At 44.7% G+C, this 15659-nt stretch overlaps 1 protein-coding gene and 1 non-coding gene across 7 annotated transcripts; one reads left to right on the top strand and one right to left on the bottom strand.

Moving 5' to 3' along the window:
- Nucleotides 1–1084: 1084 nt before the first annotated feature.
- On the bottom strand, nucleotides 1085–1189 carry LOC123845071 (U6 spliceosomal RNA). Its single transcript, XR_006790918.1, has one exon. It is a non-coding gene; the product is annotated as a U6 spliceosomal RNA (small nuclear RNA).
- Nucleotides 1190–6976: 5787 nt separating this feature from the next.
- ZNF785 (zinc finger protein 785) lies at nucleotides 6977–10562 on the top strand. Of its 6 annotated transcripts, none has more exons than XR_010411957.1 (4): nucleotides 6977–7346; nucleotides 7480–7634; nucleotides 8450–9882; nucleotides 10009–10036. XR_010411957.1 is itself a non-coding variant. In XM_064592979.1 (4 exons), the coding sequence occupies exons 1-4, from the start codon at nucleotides 7027–7029 to the stop codon at nucleotides 10100–10102; spliced, it is 1449 nt and encodes a 482-aa protein (XP_064449049.1). In that variant the 5' UTR covers nucleotides 6977–7026; the 3' UTR covers nucleotides 10103–10561. The 6 variants fall into 6 exon arrangements, 5 of the variants coding, with proteins under 5 accessions (XP_064449049.1, XP_045731294.2, XP_045731298.2 ...); XM_064592979.1 differs by having other exon boundaries at nucleotides 8450–9329; nucleotides 10009–10561; XM_045875338.3 differs by having other exon boundaries at nucleotides 6983–7346; nucleotides 7506–7634; nucleotides 8450–9329; nucleotides 10009–10558.
- The last annotated feature ends 5097 nt before the right edge of the window (nucleotides 10563–15659 follow it).

Raw genomic sequence — 15659 nt, 5'->3', positions numbered from 1 at the left:
ATGAGGGGATGAAAGTGACGAGGGGGACTATTTGGGGACAGGAGTGTCAGCAAACTTTCTTCCCCCTGCCCACCCTCTTCAGCAAACTTTTTTCCCCCATCAGAAAACTTTTTTTTTTTAAAGAAACTTTTTTCTTTTAAAGATTTTATTTATTTATTTATTTGACAGAGAGAGAGAGAGCACAAGTAGGCAGAGAGGCAGGCAGAGGGAGAGGAAGAAGCAGGCTCTCCACTGAGCAGGGAGCCTGATGTGGGACTCGATCCCAACCTGAGCCGAAGGCAGCCACTTAACCGACTGAGCCACCCAGGTGCCCCCATCAGAAAACTTTTTGATCCCTGCTCATCTGAAAGCTGAAAAATACCATCATGCAATTCTACTTTGCGTTCCTGTTATGAGTGATTATTTTTTCAAATGCTTTAAGACATTGCTGTATTTTCTTTTACGTGAATTGCCATTTATATTGTTTTACCTGTTTTTCTGTTGTTAGTCTTTGTCTTCTGCATTTGTGGTTCTTTAATAAGAAATTAGTCCTCTGGAATATAATTTGCAAATATTTTTCTCAATTTGTCATTGTATATTGACTTAATGATTTTTTGCTACATATTCTTTCTTTATGCAAGTTTTCACCCCTTGTTCTTTGAAAGTAATACATTCTCGGGGCGCCTGGGTGCCTCAGTTGTTAAGTGTCTGCCTTCGGCTCAGGTCATGATCCCAGGGTCCTGGGATCAAGCCCCGCATCGGGCTCCCTGCTCCGCGGGAAGCCTGCTTCTCCCTCTCCCACTCCCCCTGCTTGTGTTCCCTCTCTCGCTGTGTCTCTCTCTGTCAAATGAATAAATAAAATCTTTAAAAAAATAAAATAAAGAAAGTAATACATTCTCTTGGAAGTTACCCTTAAATTTTCAACACATATATCTAACTTAAGTCTAATACTTCTCTTATCTGTATGCCTATTTTTATTTTATTTTAAATATTTTTCTAGTGAAATGCCACAATTTTCATTATTCGGTGCCACACGTTGTGCTTTGACTCATATCGTTTCCTCCAAGTTCATCTGGGAAGGGTGGCCATTTGCTGGGAGACTGCACAAAATATGGAATGCTTCACGAATTTGCATGTCATCCTTGAGCAGGGGCCATGCTAATCTTTCTGTATCATTCTGATTTTAGTATATGTACTGCTGAACGAGCACTGTATGCCTACTTTTTAGTTTATTTTTAATTTTTTTAGAGAGAGCGAGAGAGCAGGGGAGGGGCAAAGGGAGAGGAAGAGAGAATCCCAAGTAGGCTCCACACCCAGTGTGAGCCCCATGCAGGACTCGATCTCACCACCCCAAGATCCCAAGATCCCAACCTGAGCCAAAATCAAAAGCGGGTCACTTGGGGTGCCTGGGTGGCTCAGTTGGTTGGGTGTCTGCCTTCCACTCACGTCATGATCCCGGCGTCCTGGGATCGAGTCCCACATCGGGCTCCCTGCTCAGCGGGAAGTCTGCCTCTCCCTCTCCCTCTGCTGCTCTGTCAAATAAGTAAATAAAATCTATATATAAAAAAAAAAGTGGGTCACTTAACTGAGCCACCCAGGTGCTCCTGCCTATTTTTAATATAAAATGAAAAATACAGGGCGCCTAGGTGGCTCAGTCCTTAAGTGTCTGCCTTTGGCTCAGGTCATGGTCCCGGGGCCCTGGGATGGAGCCCCGCATCAGGCTCCCTGCTCGGCGGGAAGCCTGCTTCTCCCTCTCCTACTCCCCCTGCTTGTGTTCCCTCTCTCGCTGTCTCTCTCTGTCAAATAAATAAATAAACAAACAAACAAATAAATCAATAAATAAATAAAATGAAAAATACTGGGGCACCTGGGTGGCTCAGTCAGCTGTCAGATATTAGGTACTCACCTTTCACTTTTATTGTACACAGTACAGTATTTTCACAGGGACTTGCTAAAGGATTTAAAAGGTTTTTATCTTTTGGAGGAAAAAAATCTAATGTTGACCAAAATCTCCAAACTATAGGTAAAATATAAGGACCTTACAACATTTTCACTTAAGTCATTATACTCCCATTTAGGTCACAGCAGACACTCCTCTGCAACTGAAGGATGGAATGATTAAATGCGAGGAATTTATTTAATAAGAGAAAATGTCCTTCCAGAAATAAACCCTTATATTTATGATCAAGTGATCTTTTTCTTTTTTAAAAAAATATTTTATTTGAGAGAGAGAGCACAAGCAGGGGGAGGCACAGGAGAGGGAGAAACAGACTCTCCACTGAACAGGAAACTCGATGTGGGGCTGATTCCAGGATCCTGGGATTATGACCTCAGCCGAAGGCAGACATTTAAGTGACTGAGCCACCCAGGCACCCCCTTTATTTCTTTTAAGTAGGCTCCATGCCCAACGTGGGGTTTGAACTCATGACCCTCAGATCAAGAGTCCCAGGCTCTACCAACTGAGCCAGCCAAGCACCCCTATGATCAATTGATTTTCAACAAAATTGCCAAGACAATTCAAATAGTGAAATGGTCTTTTCAACAAATGGTGTTGGGACTAGATATACACATACAAAAGAATGAAGTTGGATCTCTACCTTCAACCATATATAAAAATTAATTTGGGGACCTGGTTGGCTCAGTTGGTTAAGCATCTACCTTCGGCTCAGGTCATGATCTCAGTGTCCTGGGATTGAGCCCTGCAATGGGCTCCGTGCTCAGCGAGGAGTCTGCTTGTCCCTCTGCCCCTCCACCCACTGTGCTCTCTCAAATAAATAAAATCTTAAGAAAAAAAATAACTCAATATGGACAAACCATAGACCTAAATGTAAGAGCTAAAACTATAAAACTCTTAGCAGTATACACAGATGTCAATCTTTGTGATCTTGGATCAGGCAATGGTTTCTTAGATATGACACAAAAAGCACAAGTGATGAAAGATAAAGATACACTGATTTCATCAAGATTAAAACTTGTGCTTCAAAAGAGATCTTTTTTTTTCTTAAGATTTTATTTATTTATTTGAGAGAGAGAGAGAATGAGGGAGAGCACATGAGAGGGGGGAGGGTCAGAGGGAGAAGCAGGCTCCCCGCCGAGCAGGGAGCCCGATGCGGGACTCGATCCCAGGACTCCAGGATCATGACCTGAGCCGAAGGCAGTCGCTTAACCAACTGAGCCACCCAGGCGCCCCTTCAAAAGAGATCTTGAAGAGAATTAAAAGATGGTCTGCTGAATAGGAAAAAATATTTCCAACTGATGTATCTGAAAAGGGATTTGAGTCTAGAATATATTTTAAGAACTCTTACACTGATACCAAAGCTACACAAAGACATTATAAGAAAATTACAGACCAATATCCCTTACAAATATTGATAGAAAAATCCTCAAAAAATACTAGCAAACCAAAGCAGCACATTAGAAGGGTTATACACTATGACCAAGTGGGATATATTCCTGGAATATATATATCTCTATGCTCAGCAGTGAGTCTGCTTCTCCCTCTGCCTCTGTGCTCCCTCTCCCTTTGTGCTCTTTCTCTCAAGTAAATAAATAAAATCTTTAAAAAAATAAACTGACATAGAATAAAATGCAAACAAATTTTAAGTGTGTATTTGCTGAGCGTTGACAATGCTTACACCCAAACCTCTATCAGGATATAGAACACTACCATCACCCAACAAAGTTCCCTTCCTGGTTAAACCCATCCCCATCCCGCCAGAGACAACTCCTTCTCTAATTGTGTCCCCACCACAGATTCATTTACCCTGTTATAAAATGTCATATAACTGGAATCCTACAGTGTGTATCCTTCTGTCCACGGCTTCTTTCATTCAGCCATAATCTCTTTGAGTAATGCTTCTTTCAGTTCTTCAATTCTTGAATTCAGAGCTGGGAGAGTGCTCCCACACCCAATACAGTACCCGAGAAAGCTCAGAAATAGCTCCTCCATAATGTTACCTGGATTAGTTTCCCATTGCTACTATAAGAAATTACCAAACTAGGTGGTTTAAAATAACACAAATTTATTATCTTACAATTCTGTAGGTCAGAAGTCTGAAAATAGGTCTTACAGGACTAAAATCAAGGTGTTAGCAAGGTTGCATTGCCAATCTCTAGAGGAGAATCCTTTCCTTGCCTTTTCCAGCCTCTAGAGGCTGCCCAAAGTCCTTGGTTTGTGTCCCCTTTCCAGCAATCCATCACTCCCATTTTTGTTGTCCCATCTTTTTCGACTTTGATCGTCCTGCCTCCTCCCTCCCATTTTTTTTTGTTTACATAAATTAACTCATTATTATAGGCTAGCAATGTTTCAAATGAAAAAAATTCCTTCAGTCTTCTGATGGACAACAGAAGCGGTCTTGTAGGTCCAGGTACCGCCACCGATCATTCTCATGCAGGAACCACAATGCCAGATCGTCACAGCTCGTGTTTTCATCTTTGGTTTGCCACAGAAGGAGCAAAAATGTACTTGGAGTGCTGGCTTATTTCAATTTTTTTTTTAAGATTTTATTTATTTCAGAGAGTGAGAGAGAGAGAGAGCATGAGTGGGGGGGTAAGGAGCAGAGAGAGAGGGAGAAGCAGACTCCCCACAGAGCAGGGAGCCCGATGCAGGGCTTGATCCTGGGACTCCAGGACCATGACCTGAGCTGTAGGCAGATGCTTAACTGACTGAGTCACCCAAGCGCCCCTTATTTCGATTTTCTTCATCATTTTCCTGACAGAGGCACCACAATGGGTCCTGTATTTACTGACAATTCTGACCTTCTTGGTGCATTTTAGCCATGTCGCTGCAAACTAGCTCCGAGCCCAGAGGAGCCTCCCGTCTCCCTTTTATAAGGATCTTTGTAATTACATTGGACACGCTGGTATTCAAGATAGTCTTCCCATCTGAAAATCCTTAGCTTGATCACATCTGCAAAGTCCTGTTTGCCAATATAACATATTCACAGATTTCAGGGATTAGAACATGGACATCTTTGGTGTCCATTACTCTGTCTGCCATGTCACCTGAATAAATAAAAGACCTTAAAACCACGCTTCTCAAAACTGGGCAGCTTGAAGATACAAAATAAATATATCTTCTGGATATATCAATGCTTCTTGTAGATTTGGGAGAAAATCTTCTTTGAATCAGCAATTCTGCTTCTAGAATTTTATTCTACAGACATGCTAATATATGCATCTAAAGAAGTATATCTAAGGATGTGATTGCAGTATCTTATGGTAGTTAAGACTGGAAACAAACTAATTGCTCATCAACAGAAAATGAACTAAATAAACGTTTTATCCATACAGTGGGACACTATGTATGCAGCCATTAAAAAAAGCAATCTATATGTGCTGAAATTAAACAATCTACAAGATGTATAAAGTGAGAAAAGAAAGCAAAGTGAACAGTGTGTTTATTATGCTACTTGTGAAAAGAAAAAAAAGTATGTTTTTATGTACCTAAATTATCTCCAGAAGGACACAAGAAGCAGGTTGCCTCTAGGAAGGGGAAGGAAGACTAGAGGGAGGAGACTTTTTTAATTGAAGCATAACACACATACATAAGTCTGCAGGTTAATTTTCACAAACTGAACACTTCCGTGTAACCAGCATCTAGATCAAGAAACAGAATGTTATCAGCACTTTACAAACAAAAAACTTGGATTAGTAATAGCTTGGATTAGTTTTACCAAATTTTGTATTTTATATAAATGGAATCACATATTACATATTATTTTGTGTCTGGCTTCTTTTGCTCAACACCATGTCTGCAAGATTCATCCACATTATGCTTGTAATTCTATATCATTCATTCTCATTTCTGAGCAGTATTCTACGAATAGTATTCTGTAAATAGTATTCCCATGAATGTTCCACAATATTTTAATTCCTTTTTCTACTGTTGTGGATAGTTTCTGGGTTTTGGCTGTTGCAACTAGTGTTGCTGTGAACATTTGAGCACATGTCTTTCAGTAAACATATGTATGCGCTTTTGTTGGGTAGACAGGGAGGAGTGGTATTGCTGGGTCATAGGTATGCATATATTTAGCTTTAGTAGATACTGCCAGTTTTCCAAAGTAGTTGTACCAACTTACACTCCACCTACAGTGTAAGAGCATTCAACATTTGCAAATCTTACTTTTGACTCTGCATTCTATTGAATGTGGTTATATTATGAAATAGAATGCATAGTCACATGAATTGTAAAGCTATACTATGTCTTCAAAGTGGTTTCACTGTGGGGATGGTCAGCTTTTTTGTTATATCTCTAGAACTTTCCTTCGCTGCTCCTATATTAGTTGGAAAAGTCTGAAAAACAGATTAAGAGATGATCTGATTCGTTTCCCAGTTTTATTACTCATTTATGAGCTGTAATTTAAACACAAGTTTTCCGATTGAGACAGGGTACAGTAAGCACTTAGCTAAGCCTTAACACTTAGCTGAACCTAGAAGCCAGAAAATAACTTTCAATCTGGCTCTGCCGCCGGTGTAGTCACCTAGGCTTTCTGTTCCTCAGCTGCTGCGTCTGTGAAAGGCAGGACATCTGTGACCTCGGGCCATGGGCCAAATCAAATACCGGTAGGAACCGGGGTAGCCTTGCCCTGAGTACCCAGAGCAGGCGGGGACGGGCCATCCCTCACTTCCAACATCTCCAGAATCGGCCTCAGTCTTAGCCCGTCGGCTTTTACTCACCTCCAAGCCCGGGACATCGGCATCTGCTCGCAACAGGTCTCATGTAGTAGTAAAAGGGAGTAGCTCCAACCCGTCAAACCCTCTTTTTTTAGGACCTGTCCGGGAAAAGCCAGGTGAAAAGAGAGCCTACTGCCCCCTCAGCGCCCGCCACCTTCAGACCAGTCGCTCCCTGCCCTTCAGCCTTTCAAATAGGCCGCTCCGACATGACCAATCAGAGCCTTCCTTCTTCCCCAGTCCACCCAGCGCTGTCCAATCAACGCACGTCATCTACGGTTGGGGGCGCTGCGGCTCCAACCTCCCTTCTGGTTTTCCCCTTGGTACCTAACGGCAGACAGGAAAGGCAAGGGAGGTTGAGGCTGGAGGGACGCCATGTTGGTCAAGGGCAGTGCTCTGGCCCTTAAGGACTTTTTCAGAAGACAGGAAGGCTCTAGGGTTTCCACATGTTCCGGAAGCCTTTCTTGGCGTAGCCCTGGAGAGCTTGCCCATGGCGCCGCCCGTGGCCCGGCTCCCGGCGGGTGTACCCGGGGAGGCCGGGAGCGGGCCGACGAGAGAAAGCAGCCCCGGGGCCGTGAGCTTCGCGGACGTGGCCGTGTACTTCTCCCCCGAGGAGTGGGGCTGTCTGCGGCCCGCGCAGAGGGCCCTATACCGGGACGTGATGCGGGAGACCTACGGCCTCCTGGGCGCGCTCGGTGAGGCCCGGCGGTCCAGCCAGGACCCAGTAATCCGTGGGAAGGGGGGACTAACTGATGTCCCCAGAGACAAGTGGGCTGGAAGTGTGGGGCACTGGGGAAGCACCCTCATCCTCCCCTCTCGGGTTCCCAGCCGAACCCAATGTTTCCCTTCCGCAGGATTTTCAGGCCCTAAACCCGCTTTTATTTCTTGGGTGGAAGGAGAGGTGGAGGCGTGGAGCGCGGAGGCCCAGGATCCAGAGGGTGAGACCCCAGCAGCTGTCATCAGAGACAGGGGGAAGATAACAGGTACTTCACGTCAAACCCAGTATGGGACCTTGGAGAACCCCCTCCCCCAACTCGGATCCACAGTACACACCGCCCCCTCCAAAGCCCCATCGTGTCTCCCTACACCTCATCTCCAGAAAGTTCCAGTGTCACTGCAAAATGGCTCATAGAAGAGCTAAATTGGGACTTATAGCACCACTTAATTATACAGGGAATCCTGTTTAGTGCAAAATAGTGCCTGAGTTGCCAGGGCAGCCAAAGGAAAGGAGAAACACATCCGTAATTTGGTTTTTGTTGTGTAATAAAATGAAGACAAATGTTCCTTTTGGATATTATGTGGTTCACACTGTAATGATGTCATTCATCAGCGATCTTAAAATCAAGAAAAGGTGTTTTCTCTGCAGCCATGTCATAATAAATGCTTGTTCCCAGGTCTTCCCGTGGAACCTGGAGTACAGTCCAAGTGTAGACATTTTGGCGATGGCCTTGAATGGCACCAAGGGAGATCATTTAATGGCTGTTTTGCAAAGGGATCATAAACAGGCTCAGGACTGTAAGCTCTATGAAGGCTGGGACCATCACCACCCTCATTGCCTGACAGAGTAGGGGTTCAATATTGTTGACACCTCCATTTATCTCCAGTTTTCAGAGCTTTCTTGTGTTAACACCAGCCAGACGATGAATTTTGCTTTTACTCCAGGGTGGCTTTCTGGGCTTGATGAGGCCCCCCGTCTCAAAGACTGCCATATACTCAGACACTCATGCTGCCTCCCAGGGAAGGCCACTGTATGGAACGTGCTCGTGAGTTTCAAGTCTTATCTTTTTCCCTGTCTCAGGATCCAGGGATGAGAGTGAAGAGAAAGAAGAACTGAAGAAGAGTCCAAAGCAAAAAGAGATGGAGCATGAGGAAGTGTCTCTCGAGGAGTGGTTACCATCCAGCAGGCCACCTGGTGCCAATCACAGAGCCTCCTGCCCAGCGCTCTGCTGGAACTCAGGGCGGAGCCCAGTCAAGCCTTGGTTCAAGGATACCACGACCCGCAGATCACCCTACTCTTGCCCAGACTGTGGCCGCAACTTCAGCTACCCCTCCCTCCTGGCCAACCACAAGCGGGTCCACTCTGGGGAGCGGCCCTTCCCCTGTGACCAGTGCCAAGCTCGCTTCTGCCAGCGCAAGTATCTGCTCCAGCATCGGGTCATCCACACGGGCGAAAAGCCCTACTCCTGCCCTGATTGCGGACGACGTTTCCGCCAGAGGGGTTCCCTGGCCATCCATAGACGGACTCACACGGGGGAGAAGCCCTACCCATGCCCAGACTGCAAAAGCCGCTTCACTTACCCCTACCTGCTAGCCATCCACCAGCGCAAGCACACAGGCGAGAAGCCCTACAGCTGTCCCAGCTGTGGCCTCCATTTTGCCTACAGCTCCCTGCTGGCTATCCACAGGCGCACGCATACGGGCGAGAAGCCCTACCCCTGCCCAGACTGTGGCCTCCGCTTCACCTACTCATCTCTCCTCCTCAGTCACCAGCGCGTTCACTCTGACAGCCGGCCCTTCCCCTGTCCACAGTGTGGGAAAGGTTTTAAGCGCAAGTATGCCTTGGAAGCCCATCAGTGGATCCACCGCTCTGGCAAGAGGCCGAGGTGGCGGCGGCCTGCAGTAGGGCTCTCGGAGCCGATCCTTGTTTTGGGAGGCCAGGATCCCCCAGTTCATTTCCGGTACTTTCCAGATATATTTCAAGAATGTGGGTGATAGAGCTCACAAGAAATGTTTTCTTTGGAAGGGAAAAGGCAAAGTTTATGCATTTGGGGGATAAGGAATGGAAAGGAAGTAGGCATTGAAGGAAAACAAAGCTCTGAGTTAAGGGAGCACAGAGCTGGTCCTTTGGAAGGAGGCAGGAATCTGAAAGGCCATCTGAAGGCTGACCCCATTTTCTGAGGCTCCTGCTCCCACTTCCAAGTCCCACTTGGGAGTTTCTTCCCAGCAAATCATTTACCTACCTGGCTTTTTCCCCCCCTTGGATTGTTCTCTCCATTAGAGCATTCTGCTTTCTGGCCTGTAACTCTCCTGTTCCTCAGAGATGGGGTCCCCACATGCAAGAACACACCTTGGGCCTATCCCCGGTGCGGCGGGGGAGCTCATCCAAGGATTCTTTTACCCAGTGCCGATGAGACATCTGGCAAGGAGACGCACATGGTGTCTAGCCACTGTTGGCACTCTTTGGTCTTAAAATCTTGAAGGTGACCACAGGAAGGAGAACAACGGCTTCAGGTGGGGAACCATCCTGCCCCATGCTCACTCTGCACCTAGTGCACAAAAGTGTCAAGCTTAGCATAAAGGGTTTTTTCCCCCCCTCAAACTTTTATGAATTAGTGATTGCAGTGTTTTTCTCTTCAGATATTTGCATGGCATCCGGATTTTACACCTCCTGAGTAAAGATGTGTTCTTGGGCTACAGCAACTGGAAACATAACGTTGGCGCTTCTATTTAAGAGAGTAAATTGGGATGCCTGGGTGGCTCAGTCGGTTAAGCGTCTGCCTTCGGCTCAGGTCATGATCCCAGGGTCCTGGGATCGAGTCCGGCATCGGAGCGGGGAGCCTGCTTCTCCCTCTGCCTCTCTCTCTGTCTTTCATGAATAAATAAATAAAATCTTAAAAAAAAAAAAAAAGAGAGTAAATTACTTGTGATTAGGCTTGAAATCAAGGCCAAGTATCTCCAGTGTAGTTTTTAGCGTAATGCTTGTATGTCTCAGCAGTTAAGAGGGGTCTTTCTGACCCACTTTGATCTCCTAGCCGTACTTCTGATCAGGAGACTATTGATGGAATAAGGATGTGGGTGGGACTAAGCACAGCTGCATGCCAGGAGTGGTCCTGGGGGACTCAGTTATCTCTGTGAACAAGAGACTGCTCTTGGAATCCCTGGGTTCCAAAGATGATTATGAATGGAAACTGGGTGTTATTTTACCACACCACACAGGCTCTCCTGAATTGGTAGACCTGGATTCCAGGTTTGGCTCAGTCCCCACTAGCTGTGGGGCTGTAAGCCTATCATTCAACCTTTCTAAGCCCTCACTGTCTCACTTGGCAACTCCACGGGTTGTCTGAGATAAAACATGAAAGCACCTCACAGATCGTCGTAGTTTGACGAACAAGTGGCTGAGAGCCCCCATAACGTTTTATAACCTTTTTCGTTCAAAAGAGTTGTAAGAATTTTTTGGGAAACACTCACGCCCTTTCTACAATTAATCTAGATTCTATAATTGTGCTACATTTGCTTTATCACATGTCAATTGATGAATCCATCCCCTATCTGTTCATTTATACATCTTATTTCACAGTAAGCTGCTTTATCACATGTCAATCGATGAATCCATCCCTTATCTGTTCATTTATACATCTTATTTCACAGTAAGTTGCAGGCATCATTATACTTCATCCCTAAACACTTCAATGGAAGGCTAAGCTTTATGCAAGAAACTTTAGCTCTCCCTTAAAATTCAAATACGCCGGGGCGCCTGGGTGGCTCAGTTGTTAACTGTCTGCCTTCGGCTCAGCTCACGATCCCAGGGTCCTGGGATCGAGCCCCACATCGGGCTCCCTGCTCCGCAGGAGGCCTGCTTCTCCCTTTCCCACTCCCCTGCTTGTGTTCCTTCTCTCGCTGTGTCTCTCTCTGTCAAATAAATAAAATCTTAAAATATATATATATATATAAATAACATACTACCTAAGTAAACAAAGGTATTTTTTGGTCTAGGTGAAATCCTTTGTCATTTCTCTTTAGGTAAAGTTGATTCTCTGTTTAGAAGGAGACTCCTATCTGAAGATACATTTTTCCTTATTCCATTTCTACACTATTCACCACAATGAGTGCAGTGAGGCCCCTCCAGGACTCAAGTTTAAAAAGTTACAAAACAAGCAGGTAATTGTTGAGATGAAATCAGCAGAAGTCATACCAAAAGCCAGAAGTATTCCAGGTGAAAAACAGCAAGGGTGGGGCAAGAAAATATAAAGACGGAGAAGGCACTAACTTAGTCAACAATGAAGGACATTTGTGAACACAAAGGAGAGACAGCGTGTGCTAGGGCAGGCAGGAGATCCAAGGTTCCAAGACCAGATAGTGGACTGCTGGCAACAGAGATGTAGGTTTTGTTCGTTAATCCAATGACTAGCCCCATGCTTAGCAAACAGGCCCTGGCATCCTGCCTGATTGCAGGAATATTCCCAATGGGATAAAGCTATCTAGTATCTAGGGACACCTGGGTGGCTCAGTTGGTTAAGTGGCTGCGTTCGGCTCAGGTCATGATCCCAGGGTCCTGGGATTGAATCCCGCATCCGGCTCTTTGCTTAGCGGGGAGCCTGCTTCTCCCTCTGTCTGCCGCTTCCCCTGCTTATGCTCTCTCCATCTCTCTCTCTCTGACAAATAAATAAAATCTTAAAAAAAAAAAAAAGCTATCTAGTATCTACAGTCCAATGCCAAAAACCATTAAGATGATCCACCTCCACTAAAAAATAGGAAGATATTGAAACTAGGAAGCAGAGGATATAATTCAGGACAGTAGGGAAGTCAGACGCTGGATGACAGCTGAGGCCCAGGCAAGTCTGGAGAGAGAAGACCGAGGGGTCAAGGAAGGTTCCCCAGGGAAAAAATGGTAATCTGAGATTTGACACTATCCCTGGTAATTTAGGACAACTTAAAGAAGCAGAGGGGTGCCTGGGTGCCTCAGTCAGTTAAGCGTCTGCCTTTAGCTCAGGTCACAGTCTCGGAGTCCCAGAATTGAGCCCAACCATCAGGCTCCCTGCTCAGCAGGGAGTCTGCTTCTCTCTCTGCCCCTGACCCCGCTCATGCTTGTCTCTCCCTCTCTCAAATGAATAGATAAAATCTTTAAAAAAAAACAAAAATAAAAAACGGGGGCACCTGGATGGCTCAGTTGATTAAGTGTCTGCCTTCAGCTTGGGTCATGATCCCAGGGTCCGGGGATCGAGCCCCACATCAGGCTCTGCTCAGAGGAGAGTCTGCTTCTCCCTCTCCCTCTGTGATCTGTCTTGATTTCACTCTCTCTCAAATAAATAAATAAAATCTTCTAAAAAAAAAGCACAAAGCACAGATAATGCAAGGAGAAAGGGAATACAACTGGAAATTTTTAAAAAGGCAAACAATCACAATGGCAATCATATTACAATATATAAATTTATCAAAACAACATGTTGTACACCTTACATTTACACATGTTCTATGCCAAATATGTTTCAGTAAAAAAGAACAAACAGTTGACAAAAAAGGAAACAATCATAGCATGTACAGGAAATTTTTTTTAAAAGATGTTATTTATTTATTTATCTAGCTATTTATTTATTTATTTTAGATAGATCTCACGCTTGTGAGCAGGGGAAGGGGCAGACGGGGAAGGAAGAGGACAAGCAGACTCTGCACTGAGCACGGAGCCTGATATGCGGCTGGATCTCACGACCCTGAGATCATGACCGGAGCTGAACTCAAGAGTCGGATGCTCAACCTACCGAGCCACCCAGGCACCCCAGGAAATTTTATAATAATTTATTGCATTATGTTGGGAAAAGAGGTGAAGGAGATGGGGCTAGAAACTGAGCAAGTATCATAGTAAGATGTCCACAAATAATTTCTAAAATGAATATATCAAGGGATGCTTGGGTGGCTCAGTCGGTTAAGGATCTGCCTTCGGCTCAGGTCATGATCCCAGGGTCCTGGGATTGAGTCCCGCATCGGGCTCCTTGCTCAGTGGGGAGTCTGCTTCTCCCTCTACCTGCTGTTCCCCCTGCTTGTGCGCACGCTCTCTCTCTGACAAATAAAGAAAATCTTTTTTAAAAAATAAATACAAAAAATTAATATATCAAGAAACAACAGTAAAAGCATTTTTTTTAAAGAGTTTTTTTTGAGAGAGAGAGCACATGCACACGGGGTGGGAGCAAGCAGGAGTTGGGGGTGAGCAGAGGGAGACCATCTAAAGCATTTTTTTTTTAAGATTTTATTTATTTTTGACAGAGAGAGTGTACAAGCAAGGGAAGCAGCAGGCAGAGGGAGAGGGAGAAGCGGGTCCTGGGATCGAGCCCCGCATCGGGCTCCCTGCTTGGCGGGAAGCCTGCTTCTCCCTCTCCCACTCCCCCTGCTTGTGTTCCCTCTCTCGCTGTGTCTCTGTCAAATAAATAAAATCTATAAATACATACATACATATATACATAAATGCAAGCTCCAGAAGAAAGGGTAAGAGTTAAAAGTGTATTGATGCAGTCTGCGAAGATGAAAAAGCTTTAGAGGATGATGGTGATGGTTGTGCAACAATGTGAATGTACTTAATACCACTGAACTGTACACTTAAAAAATGGTTAAGATGGCAGTGAAATAAGTCAGACACAAAAGACAGGTGTTATACAGTTCCACTTATGTGAGGTACATAGAATAGGGAAATTCATAGGCACATAAAGCAAGTTGGAAGTTACCAGGAGCTGGGGAAAAGATTGGGGAGCGACCACCTTGTGGATTCCCAGTTTCCTTTTTGCAGTGGTGAAAATGTTTCGGAAAGAGTGGTGACAGATGCACAGCATTGTGAATGTAATTAATGCCACTGAACTGTAAACTTAAAAATGATTAAAGTGGCAAATATTATGTCTTGTATATTTTACCACAATTAAAAAAAATAATGTAATATACCCAAACCCATTGAACTGTACAATTTAAATGCATGAATTAGGGGCGCCTGGGTGGCTCAGTTGTCAAGCATCTGCCTTCGGCTCAGGTCATGATCCCAGGATCCTGGAATTGAGCCCCGCTTGGGCTCCCTGCTCTGCGGGAAGCCTGCTTCTCCCTCTCCACTCCCTCCTGCTTGTGTTCCCTCTCAAATAAATAAATAAAATCTTAAAAAAAAAAAATAAATGTATGAATTATCTAATGAGTGAATTTTATCTCAAAACAATTAAACAAAATTCCTTACACAAATGTTCACAGCAACATGAAAAGTAAAAACAACTCAAATTTCCATCAACTGATGAATGGATAAACAAAATATGGTATACAGGTGTCCCCTCGCTTTTCTTTTTCTTTTTTTTTTAAGATTTTATTTATTTATTTGAGAGAGAAAGAATCAGAGACAGCATGAGAGAGAGGAGGGTCAGAGGGAGAAGCAGACTCCCTGCTGAGCAGGGAGCCCAATGCAGGACTCAATCCCGGGACTCCAGGATCATGACCTGAGCCGAAGGCAGTCGCTTAACCAACTGAGCCACCCAGGTACCCCCCCCCTTTTTTTTAAGATTTATTTATTTTGAGAGAGAGGGAGACAGCACAGTGGGGAGGGGCAGAGGGAGAGGGAGAGAGCTGCGTCCAGTACGGAGCTAGACACAGGGCTCGATCCCACAACCCCGAGATCAAACCTGAGCCAAACCAAGAGTCAAACGCCCCAAGGACTGCATCACCCAGGTGCCCCAGGTGTCCCCTCACTTTTCAGAAGCTCCCATTAGGCCACTTCGTTTTAACAAAAACCTACATTAGGACCTGTTTTCACTAACCAAAAGAAATCTGAAGAGGATTTTTGCTTTTACAGGCAGCTCACACCCCAAGCAGCGAGACTGGCCCCACCAAGCTCCTTCCCAGGGAGCTACACTCAGCCTCTCAGCATCAAGCTATTAGAGCTTTGAAATATGTGAGCATCTGTGCTTGATCTACATTTATTTTGTGCATCTTTTAGCAAGATTTGTCCTAAGGTATCAGTAAAGCCTAAGAGAGGTTATTTTTGGAATCTGGGAATGCTCAAAAAATTTTCCATATAAACTAATGGTAATTACTTCTTCGCTTTACACGATTTCAGCTTATGAAAGGTTTCACAGAAATGTTCTACTTTGGGACAGCAGGGGAAACCTGTATCCATACAATGGAATATTATTCAACCATAAAAAAGGAGTAAGGTACTGATAAATGCTACCTCGATGAACCTTGAAAACATTTTGCTGTCACGAACCAGACACGAAAGTCCACATATTGCATGACTCCATTTATGTGAAATATCCAGAAAAAGTAAATCC

The sequence above is a fragment of the Mirounga angustirostris genome, unplaced genomic scaffold, assembly GCF_029215605.1.
Source record: "Mirounga angustirostris isolate CCGP_5_RB_7025 unplaced genomic scaffold, mMirAng1.0.hap1 SCAF_5, whole genome shotgun sequence".
Taxonomy (NCBI): Eukaryota; Metazoa; Chordata; class Mammalia; order Carnivora; family Phocidae; genus Mirounga; species Mirounga angustirostris.
The sequence above is the reverse complement of the archived record's forward strand: the minus strand, read 5'-3'. Positions and strand labels throughout refer to the sequence as shown.